Source organism: Episyrphus balteatus, chromosome 1 (genome assembly GCF_945859705.1).
Source record: "Episyrphus balteatus chromosome 1, idEpiBalt1.1, whole genome shotgun sequence".
Classification (NCBI taxonomy): domain Eukaryota; kingdom Metazoa; phylum Arthropoda; class Insecta; order Diptera; family Syrphidae; genus Episyrphus; species Episyrphus balteatus.
This window is the reverse complement of record NC_079134.1, coordinates 121,790,216-121,807,207: the sequence shown is the minus strand read 5'-3', so window position 1 is coordinate 121,807,207 and position 16,992 is coordinate 121,790,216. Positions and strand designations below refer to the sequence as shown.

General features: G+C 29.3%; 1 protein-coding gene across 3 annotated transcripts; it reads left to right on the top strand.

Moving 5' to 3' along the window:
- Positions 1-2,146: 2,146 nt before the first annotated feature.
- Positions 2,147-16,542, top strand: LOC129921420 (transcriptional coactivator yorkie). 3 transcript variants are annotated; one of them, XM_056003231.1, is made up of 8 exons: positions 2,147-2,968; positions 6,975-7,603; positions 10,088-10,164; positions 10,360-10,452; positions 12,616-12,725; positions 12,799-12,976; positions 13,039-13,106; positions 16,365-16,542. In XM_056003231.1, exons 2-8 carry the CDS (start codon positions 6,975-6,977, stop codon positions 16,464-16,466), a joined length of 1,257 nt encoding a protein of 418 aa, XP_055859206.1. In that variant the 5' UTR covers positions 2,147-2,968; the 3' UTR covers positions 16,467-16,542. The 3 variants fall into 3 exon arrangements, with proteins under 3 accessions (XP_055859206.1, XP_055859205.1, XP_055859207.1); XM_056003230.1 differs by having other exon boundaries at positions 10,360-10,512; XM_056003232.1 differs by lacking the exon at positions 10,360-10,452.
- Positions 16,543-16,992: the final 450 nt, after the last annotated feature.

Sequence of the window (16,992 nt, the reverse complement as noted above, 5' to 3'; positions counted from 1 at the left end):
AAGTGAAAATTTTCAAACTCATTTTGTGACAGTTTTTCCCACCACAAAATTAAAAATAATGATGCAGAAATCTTATTTTTTGGTGCCAAAAACAATTTTTGTAGTTTTTTCCAAAAACAAAAAGCGCTAGATAGAAATAAAATTTTTTTACTTTTGTAAGTTTCCCACTTTTTCACTTTTTAGGTCATTGTAGTTATGGCTTAACCATCTTGTTTTATGAAGAAGAAGAAAACGTAAACCAGAATTTGTTTTTGTTTTATGGACTTTATAAAATAAATTCAATTGGATGTTTTGTTTTTGACCTTTAAGCCTAGTACGCAGATCGCGCTAAAATTTATCTTTCATACAAATTTCCTCCAAAGATAAATTTTAGCGAGGATTTTTAGCCAGGTAGTACGCAGTTCATGCGCTAAATTCGAATTCTCATCTACTACTTTTGCAAAAAGTCTCCACTCAATTTAGCTCGCGAAATAATAGGTGTGTTTTTTATTACAACCGGTCTTAACTTGACAAAAAAAACGCAGTCTGGGCTAAGCTATTTACATGTTAAATACAACAACACCTTAGCCCCTTGGGCTTAGTTGTTTAGCCCGGAGATTTCTCTGGGCTTAACTTTTTGAAGAGTTTTAAATCTGTGCTACCAAACTAATTTTTTCATAAATTGTTTAGAATTTGTTTAAAAACGTGAAAACTCACGTTTGGAAGGACAAAATGTATTAAAATAGTTTTGCTAGCATACATTTTTGTATCTCTTTGTAAAACATACATGCAAAATACAAGAAAATGACGAAAGCGAAAAATATGACAACTCTAAATTTTTGTTGTGTCTACTGTTTTCGGAACATTCAATATACAGTGCTGCCAAGATTTCAGGCTAAGCCCCGAGGCGTTTTTTTTGTCCAGTTAAGACCGGTGGTAATAAAAAACACACCTAATGCTTAGCGCATTTTTTCACAGATAAATTTTGACATTTTTGTGGTTGTTGTTGTTGCTGCAAGGAATAAGAGGCAAAAAAAACCTTGTAATATATAAAAGAAGAGGAATAAAACAAAATGAGAGCGTAAAAAAGGTATTCTGCAGGTAAAAAAATATGTAATGTAATATTGAATGTAAGCTGGTATAAGTAAATGAAACTGTGATTCACCTGTTATTTTTAAATTTAAATTTATCTTGGCTTTTAGCGAACGCGTGTAGAAATAAAAATTGTCGAGATAAAATTTAGTTTAGCGTGATCTGCGTACTGGGCTTTAGTCCAAAATAATGCGTTTCGCCCAGGCACAACAGTTGGGCTCATCAGTAAGATGCTGTTGTACCCTTCTTATACGCAAAATTTTTAGTTGATTATTACCAACATTTATATATTTTACAGTGAAAACTCACTGTAAACTATATTATTTTTGGGGGAATTTGATTAAATTCGTGTACCTAAAAAGAATATTGCCCGTGGTCTGGCTAATATTAATAAGAAAACGTAAACAAGAATTTGTTTTTGTTTTATGGACTTTATGAAATAAATTCAATTGGATGTTTTGTTTTTGACCTTTAGTCCAAAATATTAATAATCAGTCCACTTTCATAATCATGGGCACATTTTATAACAGAATCAAAGATCTCTTAACTAAAATAAAGGTTTTAAATACAGACGTAAAGATGTAAGCACCACCTTACTTGAATAAAACATCTCAACTTTGAGAAGCTGTGTTGGCAACAAAAGTAAGAAAAAAAAAGTACTAGATCTACATCACTTTTTTTGTGCATAGATATTTTATAGTTGCAGTTTAGAGAGACGGGCAATGATCACTTTTTTTTTCATTTATATATTTTCGTATTTCATAAAAATATAAATGTATAAATAAATATTTAAATATAATAATTTGTTTTAAAACATATTAAAGTACATTAAATCTCTCCAAAAGTGCAAGTTTAAATCGCGCAAATGTAAAAAAAATAAACTTGAAGAAAAAAAAATTGCACTTGCACTGATATTGCTTCCATAAAAATTATTGTACTACAACTCAAATTCACAATACATACACATACCGATGTATATACTCAAATTAATTGGATATAACTATTGAATTTTCTAATTAGGTTTTTTTTTTTATTACATTAATTTAAACTGGATATTTTTTCTTTCTTGACAAAGTGCTGGGATGTTGTGAAATTTATTACTTTTTTGTTTTAAACTTGGAATGTTATTTAATTTCAAGATAAAGTTGATAGTTTGTTTCTAAATTAAATTAGATAAGCGGATGCGCAAATACCTTATATATTATACATATATAAAACTACAGGTATATAGAGACAAGATTCCTGTGGATAAGCAAAGCAGCATATAATCCATAAATATTTGGACTAAACTTGTAGCTACTGTTCATGTACGCTACTTTGGAAGTTGAAGCAACAACAGCAAAAAAGTATAAAGAACAATAATTTTGTGTTCTTTTTTTTTTGTATATACTTGACTAGAAACATAAAAGAATGTATATATAATATATATATATATGTATATGGATTATTCTGCGTGTATAAACGATGATTAAAAAAAGCATGTTTACATAAAAGAGTGAATTTTAAAGTTGTGTGTGCTGCAACAGGTATAAACGACGACGACGAAACAAAAATGTCAACGTTCTACAAGTATAAATAAAAAAAAAAATCAAGTACTTTTTTTTTATTGTGGCTCAAATGGACTGAATGCAGAATAAAATATAAATTTTAAAACTTAAATCAATCGCGAAACTCTAAAAAAGAACAAAAAAAAAACAAAAGAAACTGCATTTATATCATAATTCCTTCCATTATCTTTGAATTTATTAAAATTTGAGCTTTGAGCAAGCAAGCACACGGAAAAAAACGGAGTTTGTGTGTCTCTCTTCTGTGGTCTTTGCTGTGCCTTTTTGGAAAAATATTATTACACGAACACGTCGCATGATTTGTTGTAATAGGAAAACAAGGAATTGTTAAGGTATGTCAAGTTGGTTTTGCTTACACACATACATTCACACACACTCATAAAAATTGAGTTATATATTTTATCTATTCCACTTTTTTTTTTTAGCGAATGTACTTGTTGATGCAACATGTCTTATGTACAAAAACATTTATATATATATATTATATTTATTTATTATTTGTATGGGGGCAGTAAATAATTTTGAGCATAAACAAAGTAAAATATAAAAATCTCTTGTGTTTAGTTTTTTTGTTTTGTTTTGTTTTTTTTTTTTTCATGAAAAGGGTTTTTCTATTATTTTTTAAAGTTATCACTTGTGTATATTTGATAGTTAAATTGTTAACTCTTCAGGAAGCTACCTACTCTAATTAAATATCACATTTCAGTGTTTTGGAAATATGTTTCCTAGCTGTAATGACACCTGTTGCAATTCTGATTAATACCTTCTTATAATCTATTCCAGAAATTTATAAGATTCAATGATTTGGAAAAGATATTAGGGCCGACCGAACGGTTAATAGCAGGCCGATTATTCCCCAGAAGCTAGAGTTATAACAAAAATCAAAGTTCTGATCTTTGGTAAATTTTTCACAAAAACGGCTCCAAAGTCTATCTGTTTTTTTTTAAGAACTTTTTATATGCATATTTCGTAGTTTCAAACAGTTCCAAAACCTTTATTACACGTTATGTTAAATGGAAGGTAACTAATTTCGACTAAGTTTTTGTTGTTGGGCTGTTTTATGTCGTTTTCAATTGACGAGATTTGTGAATCTGACAGCTGAAAGGGGGGGGGGGGGGTGAAGTGGAAAAATCTCAGATTTCACGATCTATTTGCGTCTTGAGATTCAACAAAAATGACAAAAAAATGAATCTGAGATTCAAAAATCTGAATCTGGATTTTTATCAAGATTCACGCATACAAACACACGCACTTTCACACACACTCCTCTGTTTGACATTTGTCTGAACATTTGTTGTTGTTTTATTTTTTTTTTTTTATACGCACAGATTTCGTACACAATTACAAAACTAGATTTCATATTCTATTTGCAGTGGAAAATCTGAGATTTTTACACAAAAATTTCAAAAGTCAATAGAAAACGACATTAAACTTATGTTGATTGGACTTCAAATTTTCACGAAAACTCTGCAAATATACAGAATTGAGCTGTAATACCTGCTGTACTACCTCTTGTGTTTTATTCTAATAAAACTGATATTCCATTGAATTGTAAAACATAATAATCCTAAGAAAATTGATCAGGACATGATAAACGACACAGTAAAAGCGAGTCGAACATTTGAAAACTCAGTAAAGTAGATCTATAAGTCCAAAAATGCCATTTTTAGTTAAGGATGTAGAATCAAGCGGCTAGTTGTGACTTTGGCACTACACACTTAAATACAGGATCCAAATCAATTTGAAAATCATAATATTTGTTAAGCTAGTCCAAAACAATCACTCACGAAAATGTCAGCTAATTAGCACGAGTAGTTCTTTAAGAATGCGGACTTCATAAATCACAAAAACCGTAACTGGTTCACTCACTCAATAGCTGCATTCCTTTGGAAATATTTATCTACTGCTTAGTACTTAAAACTACTTTGAACTACTTTTGCTATACTGAAAAAGTAGCTTAAAGCAGCTTTAAGTACTAAGCAGTAGATAAATATTTCCAAAGGAACGCAGATAATGAGAGATCATCAAAATTGTGGTTAAAAAATACTTTTGTTGTGTTTTTTTTCTATATCCGAAAAGATTTTTTGGAGAATTCAACCCCAATTCATTTCATGAAAAAGGATCAGAAAAATGAAAGGAAAGGATTCTAAAGAGTTGCGTCCACAAGATCAAACTCGCAGGGGGTTTTTTCATTGCTAGTCAATTAATTTTTTGATCCAAGTCTGTCAAAAAATTGATCTTTGATCCTTTTCCATTTAAAACAGAGATTTTTGTAGCAAATCCAATGATCTCTTGTGACAAATGGATATTGCCAAATGATTTATTTTTGTTCGTTACTGTGTGCCAGCAATTTTTCCATATAAAAAAAAAAAAACCTGTCAAAAATTTACAAAAACAAATGTTCACATAAATGTCAAATACTTTGGTGTATATATATATGTATGAGAAAGTGCGAGTGCAAATAGGTGTAAATCTCTTTAAAAATCGAGATCTGGAAAATTTGATCTCAGATCAATAAAAAATGATCTCTTTTTGCGAATAGAATTTGAGATACCAGTATTTCCCAATATTTTTTGACAGAAGATCAAAAATAATTAAAAATAATTGGTTTTTTGTGACAAATAAAAATTCACATAAGTTCAATAAACCAATCTAAAGTCTAGTACGCAGCTGAAGCGAAACGAAAAATTTTGAAGTCTCCAAAGTCAACAGCGAACATGTTAACAAAAAATTACCATCGGGTATTATAGCAAAGTAAAAATAATAAATATACAAATTAAAAAAATCAAGAAAAAACATCAGAAAATAAGTTTAAAAGCAAAAACAAAACAGATTTAATTTCGTTCAAGATTTCGTTAACGAAATTTTGTATGGAATATTTCGTTTCGCTTTAGCTGCGTACTAGGCTTAAAATCATTACTTTGACAAATTTATGTTTTTATTTCCATTTGAAACCGAGATTTTTGTAGCAAATCCAATGATCTCTTATGGCAAATGGATATAGTCAAATGATTTATTTTTATAACTGTGTGCGAGCAAATTTTCCCTATACAAAAATTTACAAAAACAAATGTTCACATAAATGTCAAATACTTTGGTGTGTGTGAGAGTGCGTGTAAAAATAGGTGTAAATCTCTTTAAAAATCGAGATCTGGAAAATTTGATCTCAGATCAATAAAAAATGATCTCTTTTAGAATTTGAGATACCAGTATTTCCCAGTATTTTTTGACAGAAGATAATTTAAAATAATTAAATTTTTGTGGCAAATGGAAATTCACATTAAAATGATAAAAAATTAATAAAACGCCTTATCATATTATTTGTTATTACATGTTAATGAGGTAATTTGGCTATACATCCAGCCTAGAATCACAATTGACTTCACTTTATAAAGTACAGTTATAATAGCGGATCAAGTCCACTTCTTTACAAATTGGATGTTTTAATGCCTAGTGTTTGTTAATAGTTAAAAGAATGGTCAAATTAGTTCAGAGCACATACTAAAACTATTGGTCTTTAACATTTTTTTTTTTTTCAAAAATTATATTAGTTTCTTAAAAACAGCTTCTCAAAGTCGTTTATAATGCACAAATTTCAAATGCAGTTATTCCATTACCCCTCATATATATTTCATGAGATGGTCCGATAATTTTTTTTTTTCAGAATTTTGTTTTTGTTTCGTAATAACAAGGAGATTTTGAATATTAGCTTTTTTTTGCTTAATTCGCCTTTATCAACCTTCAAAAGATGAACTACACTACCCTGATTCAATTTTATTGGTGAAAATTTGGTTAATTTTTCTTGTATAAAATTCTAGTTATAAAGACCGATTAGGTCAATAATAAGAAGCGGTCACGTCTTCTTCCTCGTTGATTGATCATATTACGCAAAAATAGAAAATTCAGTTGGTATGCCACCTTTAACAGTAACCTATAAACTATAATCCACCTTTTATCTTAATATAACTGTTCTTAGTTCTAATAGGTCGGGTGCAAAGTATCGGCCTGCCTAAAAGAGAACTGTTGGTAGTTTTCGCCCATTAGTAGTTAGGAAATTTTCTCTCCAAATTTTGTGTGTCAGAAATGTTAATAGTTGATCAGCTAATAGCTTATGCAGCTTATCAAACTGCAAATAGATTTTTCTACCTCTGTGTTAATTTTAAACTGAAATTTTAACTAATAGGATGAGTAGAGTTTGGAAAAATCTGCTCATAGTTTAAAGCTACTTTTAAATTTAAAGGGCATAATTAAGTCAATTGTTATTAAGTGTTTAATTTTATTTAACATATTATGTAATTGATATCAACATTAACTATTTAGTTTTTCAATTTTTTCTAGATGGCCTTAAATAAAGATTGCAATAAAACAAACATCGCAGATGCTGATGCATCGAATCAAGTTGGTTTAGTTGTGAGAATCGACGGTGATTCAGATAACAATTTACAAGCTTTATTTGATAGTGTCCTAAAGCCGGGCGATTCAAAACGACCCCTACAAGTGCCATTTCGAATGCGAAAATTACCGAATTCATTTTTCAATCCGCCGTTGACAGGTTCAAAATCTCCAACTGTTTCACATTCACGAGCAAATAGCACTGATTCAGCATTTAGTACGGATTCGCAATCAAATACTTGCAGCGAAAACCAAAATGTGCATCACACCCCAGCAGTGGCGCCATCGGGTCTGCTTATAAGCCATTCGAGAGCTCATAGTAGTCCAGCTTCTCTTCAACAAACATATGCAGGTTTGAATACACAACCTGCTGCCGCCACTGGCACTATTGCGAAAAATAATTGCAATCCAAATGCCAATCCACAAAGCCAATCCGACAATAGTATTCAACGTATACACATGAAGCAGAGGTCATATGATGTAATAAGTCCGATCCAACTACAAAATGAACTGGGAGCTCTTCCTCCAGGCTGGGAACAAGCAAAAACAAATGACGGACAAATATATTATTTGAAGTAAGTACAATGAGTGGAATTTATATATCATAAGCTAGAAAGAAATTTTTTGTGAACTCAAAGCAAAATTTATTTTCATTCGATTTTATAAGATTTAGGGAATTCATTCAAAATAAGGATCATAGAACTCTTTTAAATTGTATGATAGGTTAATTTTTATTGGATATTTGCGGTCTAGGAAAAATTGTTCAGCTGGTGTTTGTTGTTATTTCATGTCATCTCATACCTTAATTCAAAGTTTGAAAAAAAAAATTTTTTTTAAACATGGCACTGCCATGACCATTTTCTGCTTTGAAATAATGGAAGGATTTATACTTGAGGATAAGTTTATATTTATATAAACTTTTTCGTGTGATGTTAAAAATTGTCTTTTTTAACTAGTTGGATCCCTAATATATTGAGCCTTTATCGCCAATTCATCATAAGCTCCAAAAAATCGTGAATTTTTGACAACATTTAATTTTAATTTTTTTAAGACTTACATAGGTCTAATACGAAACATTTTTTCTAAATTTTATTAAACAAATCAAAATCGTCTTCGATAAGTCAAATGCAAAATTTAATAGATGTTTTTCTGTAAAATCTTTTGTCGCTTACGATAAAATGGTGGAAAAGGCTACATATTCTAATAAAAATCTCCGCGACTCAGTATCTTAAAAATACTATTCCAAATTGGTATCTGCTTCTCATTTGAAACATACAATTATGTACGTTGCGAAATGAACTTTGTTTTGTTTAACGTTATAGTCGGACGACTTAGTATTAAAAAAGAGTTGAAATGTGCGCTTTGTGATAAAAGCATGAAATTTACATCGTACTACTCATTATAAGAGTTATTTTGAGATATTGGGCCATCTTGTATTCTATCTGGAAGGGTAGATACAAGTTTTTGCATATTAAAGTATAGGTAATGAAACATTTTTATTAAAACGACATATGACCAAATACCAAAATGTTTCGACCACCATGTAAAAAGTTATTGGATTCTTTATGAAAAGTCTTTTACTTAAAGAGCAAGAGTCAGAATATTACCAATAACTCCTTGAAAATAAGTGGTAGGCCGATGAAATTTTGTATGAACGTTTCATATACCATAGAAAAAAATAATAAAATATGCGCATCAACATATTTTGGGTTAAAGTGTTTTTGTTTTTAGTGAGAAATAACACTTTTGAAATGCTAACATTGCACCACATGGAAAATTTAAGCATTTTTTTGAACTATGAGAATCAAAAATAATTTATCTAGAAATTCAATAAGCACCCTAAATTATGCAATTTCAAATTGACAAACGAGACGATAGCGATTGAGTTACGAAGAGCAAATCAAAGACGATCACGTTTTCGATTATCGTTTTTGCGATTATCTGTACATATATTATTGAAGTAAAATTTTTTATATTTTGCATTGTTACGTTTTAAAATTCATTAAAAATATTTATAAAACTCCATTCTTGTGAACACATCGTTTTGAAAATGTATCAAACCTCTGGGTATATTAAAAATGCGCCTTTTTCATTTCTCTTTGTTATAGATAAGTGATAATAACACGGTTCATTCAATGCGAGTATGACTAGAGAAAACTCATCAACGATAATACGAAACCACTAGGTATAAAAATAAAAGTTAAAGAATGCTTTATTTTAGTACTGCATTCGTTGTAGCCTCAGTTTTTTTCTAATGTTTCCGAATGCAATCTAGTACTTTTTATAGGTTTTTTTTTTTGTTTTACTTTAAGTTAAAATTTTTAATAAACCATTCTTTTTGTGAAGTAAAAAGATTTGGAGTCAAAAGAATACAAAACTTTTTACTACTTAAATCATTCTAACGGCCATATTATTCACTTATTTCAAAACAAGATTTATCTCAAAAAAAATTTGCAAATTTTCCCAAACTTGGTACTATTATCGAGAGATTTGACATCTAGAAGACTAAAAGTTAAATAAAATTTAAGCAGTCATAAAACATGTTTTGTTATTAAATTTGTTTTGAAATTTGTCAATAATAGTCTTTAAAAATTATTTTTTAATTTTTCTTGAATTGATGTAGTTTTTTTTTTAAATAAAATCAATGTACTGTCTCCAAATTGAAATATGTACTGAGAAGAAATCAAAACATTTAAAAACAAGTCTTTACATTTAACTGAATGCAGTACTTAAATGGGTGCATTTTTACAACTTTGTGCACCTTTTACAACTCTGTTCACTTTTCTGATTTCATTTTTTCCATTTTTTATTAGAATCGAATTTCATAATTTTTTACAGTGGTCTTAAATTGTTTTCACTTATGTTGTTATTCATTTTATGATTAAAGTTTACGTGTGAGAAATGATTAAAATTTAAGTTAAATTATGTTGTTAGATATTTTTATTCTTCATTTAGTTTGTTAAGTTGTTTATTTGCTTTATTTTGTGCATTTTATTTATTTTTTTTTATAGTGCATGACATTTTGTTATATATGTAATTATTTTTTATTTGGGTTCTAGTCATATTACAAAAACAACTCAATGGGAGGATCCCAGAGTTCCAATACAACGGCAGCAACATCTCACTAATAGATCTGGTAATTATTATTTGAATTTATATATTTTTCTTTAAATCATTATTTTATGTTTATTTTTGTTTTAATCTAATTTATTTATTTAACATCTTTGGTATGGGATAGGATAACACAAAATCACATATAAATAATATATCAAATGTTTAATGTCTCGTCATATTTTATGTGCGATTACATCAATGTTATATTTATTTTCAGTTAATCCACGGAGCGTGAGTAAGGATTCTGCGGCCTCTACTGATTCGCTGGGTTCACTTCCAGAAGGTTGGGAACAAGCTCTCACAGAATCTGGTGATGTTTATTTTATTAACCATATCAATCGCACAACATCTTGGAATGATCCACGCATACGTACGTTTTCTAATATTTACAAATATTTCGTACAATAGTTTGCAAAAGTCTACTTAGAAAAAATTTTATTTTTTTTTTTTGTAATGTGATGAATATAAATTTGAATTTGCAAAGCTTGAAGTTTTGCTTAGCAAACTTTCGAATGCGCTTACAAAAACAATTTAGCACAAATATACATTATCTGCTAAACACGGTGAGAATTTTTCTTCCAACTACTTTTTCTAGTGAAGAAATATAAACACCTGAGTACTTGTGCGTTGGATTTCCACCTTAACACTTTCTTTTTCGAAGAAGGCAATGTTTTATATATAATTATATTGGGTGAAGACCATTCAAACAAAAATAGTTTTCAGAAAAATAAAAAATTGTCACATAACTAAGTTCAGAATTACGATGAATACTCATCAACGTGAGCAGCTATTGTCTTTGTGGGACGAGTTTATGCTGTGCTCTGAAAAAAAAGAGACCTTTTTAAAAACAAATGAATTATTTTAATCTAAAAACTAGTACAATTATTGCTGCTAGTTTAATTATTATTTTGAAACTGCATTCTAATTGCACTATAACTCGCAACTACAACCACTAAAGTTTTTTTTTTTCAAATCGCTAGTTTTTTGCGCTTTTCTTCAAATTCTGTGCTTTCATTAAAAGGATTTAAAATAATTTCTGCTCATAACCTTACAACTTTGCCTTCCTTAGAACTTATTTTGTTATTGTTAAAACATCATTGAAACTTTTGTAATTCCAATTTTAAGAAGCAAGTAATGTTCTTGTGCTTTACATCGTTTTGTTATTGCTTTAAAAACAAACGTTTTAATGATAATACATTAAAACGGAACCTTTTGAACCCAATGCGGGACACATGCATCGCGGTACTTGAGAAACGTTAGACCTCCAACCCAATTATTCATTTCTCTCTTTGTTTAATTGCAATTTTTACTAATAGTTTAATCAATGAGGAGTCAAGTGCAGGGGATTCGAAAAAAGTTGTAACGTCAGCAAAGTTTGGATGCAGTACTGAAGGTGTTCGTTCTTAGTATAAATCTCAGTTTCTTTATTATTTGTTCTTGTGGTGGTGAATTCGAGCAACCCGCTGAATGTGATGTAAAAATTACTTCAAAATCTTTTCCAAGAGTGCCCAAGCCGTGTGATCGACCACAAAAAAATGCTGTCAATGCATCGACGGGTACGATGACGAGTGTCACACAGAACACACAGATTAACGTTTTGACATTGAAGGCGCGTTGACAGAGCAAAGATAATTTTCGTGATGACGTAAGAGAGTCAACGCGTTGACCGTGCAATCCCAGTTTTAGAATAAATCTCTCTTCAATACTGCATCCAAACATAGCTGAAGTCACAACTTTCTTTTTAAAAAGCGCCGTAATACTCGCGCTTCTAGAAATACTCATTAGTTTACCTTTGAATAATCATTATTTTTCGAAAGATGAAGAATATAATAACAAACTTATCCAAGATGTCAAAACTGGTCCTCATTCAAAAATGTAGTTACGTCAATTTCAGTAAACATAAACACGGCAGCATAGTGGTGTAACTATTTTTTTTAATTATTTTGTTTTAAGGGAAAAACTACTAAACTACAAAAATCAGTCTTTTTGTAAAGATAATTACATATATTAAAATAATTATTTTCAAAAAGGACAGAATGTTTTTATAACTACATAGTAGTTTTTAAATTTTATAAAAATGTTTAAAAATCCATTATGTCTCTCAAAAAGCTTTTTTTTGCCAAGTTACATTAGTAGAAAATTTAAAGAAACAAATAATGTGTTTCTTAAATTCGCCATTTCTTAACGTATTTGTGCCTGTACATAATCTTGAAATAGTAATTTCCTTTTTAATTAATTTTATTCAAGCGACTAATTAAACAATTTTAAATAACCACGTTTAAATAAGTAATTTAACTTCGGCTTTTGTGAATTACTGTATGCATATCAATAACAACTGGTTTTGTGCGTAAATTTGTCGTAATAACGTTTTTTTTTTCAAGCGATATGATATGAGCTAAAATAATTAATTTATTTTGTTGATCAAATCAAACAATTTAATGTTTTCTTTTCTACTTTTTTTTATTCATTGAAGCCATATATATGCAAAAGCCTTCATCTGCTGCTCGTCCAGAAATGAATTGGATGGAAAGCAAGAGTATAGATAAGGAGCGTGATTACTTAAAAGCGCGCGACAGCATTCAGGTAAAAATAAAATTTATTATTTCCAAATTATTTTTAATATTATATTTTTGATCTTCTTTTTTATAATAATTAGGAGCAACGTTCTCGACTTGTTCATAAACTTGATTTGCAAATGGATCCGTTTTTATCGGGAATGCCCGATCATAGCAGACAAGAGTCCGCTGACAGTGGTTTGAGTTTATCATCAAACAACTTCTCAGTTACCCCGGACTATTTATCACAGATTGGAGACAGCATGGATTGTATAAGCGGTAAATATTTAAGAAGTCACACTCATTCAATGAATGATTATGTATTTCTTTATTTATTTCAGAGAGTGGTGGGGATCTAAACTCTGTAAGTGGCCTGGAGTCACCGGATAATTTAGTTTCATCACTACAGGTAAGATTCTTCGAATTTTGTATTTATGTATTTAATTTTTCAATACACACATTAGGTGTGTTTTTTTGTTTATCTATATAGATTTTGTGCAAAAAAACGACATCGAGATTTTTGAAATCAAAACAATTTACGTGTTAAAAACAACAAAAACTTATCTGTATAGATTTTTGAAAAATCCAGATAATTATCCAGATTTTACTTTCTCTCGATAAAAACAGTAGTGCCAATGTACTTTATTTGTTGTGTTCATCATTGTATATATATTTCCATAGTACTATCATGAGGTGAAACGATCTTAGGAACTCTAGTGGTGACTTGAAAAAGCAAAATTTGTATGAAAAAAACACACTGAGCGCCACCTCAAAAAAGTGGCGACATGAACTAATACTAAATTCCACTTCATGATAGTACTATAGAAATATATATACAATGGTGTTCATACAAAAATATCTGAAAATATTAACAAAAAAAAAAAGCGGAGAAAACGAGGTTTGAAAAAAACTCTCATAGAAAAAAATAATCAAAAATTTGTTTGACATGGTTGCATTGAAATGTTAATATCTCGAGATATACGCAATGCACTTTTCAGATAAAAGTCTTAAATGGATCCTGATAAGATTGTTGAACAGATATGTATATAAAATTACCAAAGTTTTTTCGAAAAATTAGAAATAAAAATAAAAAAGTTTTCACATTTTATTTTAAAAAAATCGAAAAAAAATTCAATATGGCTACCTTCAAACGCTTATAACACAAGAACGACGCAACTAATGTTAATGGGCATGGTCTTAAAATGTGGCTAAGAATATACAGATAATTTTTGGTTTTCTGTGAAAAAACAATTTTTTTGAATCCAACATGGATGCCATGGCCATATGAAAATTTTTGTTTGCATCCAACATGGATGTAATGGCCTTCCCAATTCGGAGTTAAAATAAAAAAAAACAAGAGCAACATTTTTGACAGACAGCTGCCAAAGTATATGTACAGTGGTGCCAAATGTTTGCATGGATTTCAAAAATCCCGATGTCGTTTTTTTGCACAAAATCTATATAGATAAACAAAAAAACACACCTATTATTACAAAACAAAATGACGAAATTTTTGTTAAATGAAGTAAAGACCGTCCCACAAATCTATGGGATTTAAACATTTTTGAATTTCTTCATAAATTAAAAAAATTTCAAAACTGGAAAATATTCCAATATCCGCCTATATGTAGATGCAAAATGTAAAAAAAAAAAATATTTCATAAAAAATTTTAAGCACTACTTGTATAAAAAAAAACTATAGGAACGTACATAGGTGGCCAACTTTTTTAAAAATAAGCGAGTCGAAAAGTGATTTCAGAATGGTAATAGTTTTTATCGTATCTAGAGTTATTAGGAAGTTATTGGTACAAAAATGCAAAAAAGCGTATTAATTTAATAATTTAAAATCTTAAGTTTTTTTCACATTGCTGCCAAAAATGCATGGATTCCATCAGTAATAATTTTTTAGTTTCATGACTACATAACCATTAAACAAATTTTATAACCGTTGAACAGTTACTATTAAAGAATTATTTAACTTTTTTATTAATGCAAAGTAGAAACAATTATTTTTTTGACTTCTTAATGATCTTGGTTTAAAGAAAAAATTAGATTTTCGGTCCCGTTGGCCCAATGCAACCTTAACAAAAATGTTGCTTTTCGAATTTGTGTTGAATTCCCAATCTTATTGGGTTATAAATATTTGTTAGATGCAATTATATTTACAGTTAATATTGTGAGCAAATTCTTATTTTATCTTTTAAAGTGGTAATTAATAAATTAGAAAACAATTTTTTTTTTCTACATTGCATTTAAAAAAAAGTTAAATAATTTTTTAATAGCAACTGTTCAACGGTTGTTATATCATATATTTTTGGTTATGTGTTAGAAGAATTATTCTAAAATATGATTTAACAAAATAACTGATGGAATCTATGCATTTTTGGCAGCAATGTGAAAATACTTAAGATTTTACAATTAAATTAATTTATTTAATTAATACCCTTTTTCGCATTTTGGTACCTAACTCTAGATACGACTAAAACTATAACCATTCTGAAATGCCTGAAATAATTTTTTTTTAAATAGGTATGAGAGTCGAAATCGCATATTTTTAATAAATTTAGCCACCTACGTTATACTCCAGTCAAAGCCTCATTTGACCTTGCGCACAGAGGCACTGTCAGTTTTTATTTCATGGATCGATAGGGGTATATTTAAAAGGCTTAAACCCAATTTCTCACCACCTGATCATTCTTTTTAGCGGATTTTTTCTGTAAAATGCAGGATATAAATAGGGCTACAAAATAAGTTAGAAAAATGTCAATCATGATATAAGCTTTTTTCGAAATAATGACAAAAATGTGTTTTTTAACAACAAGAACTTGACTTTAAATGGCTGCCATTTTGTATTTACTCACTCAAATACAATGAAATTACATACAACGATAGAAAATATTATAAGGAAGAGAATGTATGTTTATTTTTTGGTCTACGACAATCTGGAGCAAAGATATTAGCTTTGAAGTAAAATATCCCAAAAAAATGCATTTTTGTGGATAACTCCGCTAAAAAGAATGATCAGGTGGTGAGAAATTGGGTTTAAGCCTCTTAAATATACCCCTATCGATCCATGAAATAAAAACTGACAGTGCCCCTGTGCGCAAGGTTAGGGCCTTTTTTCCGACGCTTTGACTGGAGTATTCCTATAGATTTTTTTTTATACCACAAGTGTTTAAAATGTTTCATAAAATATTTTTTATTTTACATTTTAAATAGAATTTTCATAATGTTGTAAACTAAGTTTATGTTAAAAGATGAATAAATATGGATGGAGATACTTTATTACACGTTGATATGTGATGTATGAATGTTCCAGTCTGAGCCTGATGTACATAGATCTTTATTTTTTTTAGAGATGTGTTGTTGGGATAGATTGCTCTGTCCCCGTGAGGGTGAGGATTGACGTTTTTGTACAAGTTGTTATAATTTGATCAAGCGTCTTTTCTTTTGTATTTCCAGTTTTCAATAAGAAAACTAATGGTGTCTTTTTTGTTATGTTGGAAAAATGATTAAAAAAAAAAAAAAAAAAAAAAAACATTTAAAAAAAGCATCTAAAATAATTTTTAAATTATAGATTTTATATAATCTCTTTTCATAGAATGTAAAAATGTAAAAAATTTTAAAATATTAATGTTGAATGGTGTCTTCTTAAATTTCTTTGCAGTTAACGGATAATTTGTGTAATGAGATGCTTAACGATGTACAGAGTCTGGTTAATCCCGTTTCTACCAAGCAAGACGACATAGATTGGTACAAGATAAATTGATATATGTTTTCATTTGTCATTATATTATTTTTTTCTAATGTTATCTTACATGGCAAGATAGATTGGCAAACACGAATTATGTTTTAATATATTTTTTTTTTCGAATTGAGCAATGATCTTAATATTTTGAAGACATGTGCAAAACTATCTAAAGTCAGGTAAGTTTTTTATGACTTGTTTATTGGAAAGAAAAATGGTGGAGAGTTATGCCGTTTTGCGGAATTTTCCATCCTCCATGAGAGTTTGACTTCAAAATTTGTATTTTGGGGAAGTAAAAAAAAACAGTCCTGTGGGAGAAACCGTTAGTAATGATTTTCTCATCAAGAGATAGACATTTTTCAAAAAGTAATACCAAATTTTTAACAAAATTGTAGGAGCTGTTATCGAGAATATTAAACTTTTCCAATTTGTGAGAAGGTAGGTACCGTTAATTTTTATCGAAAAAAAAAAATTATTCCAAAAACCACTTGGTCTCCTGAAAACAACCACATACTAAGTTTGAAAAATCGGCTCACCAGAGACAGAC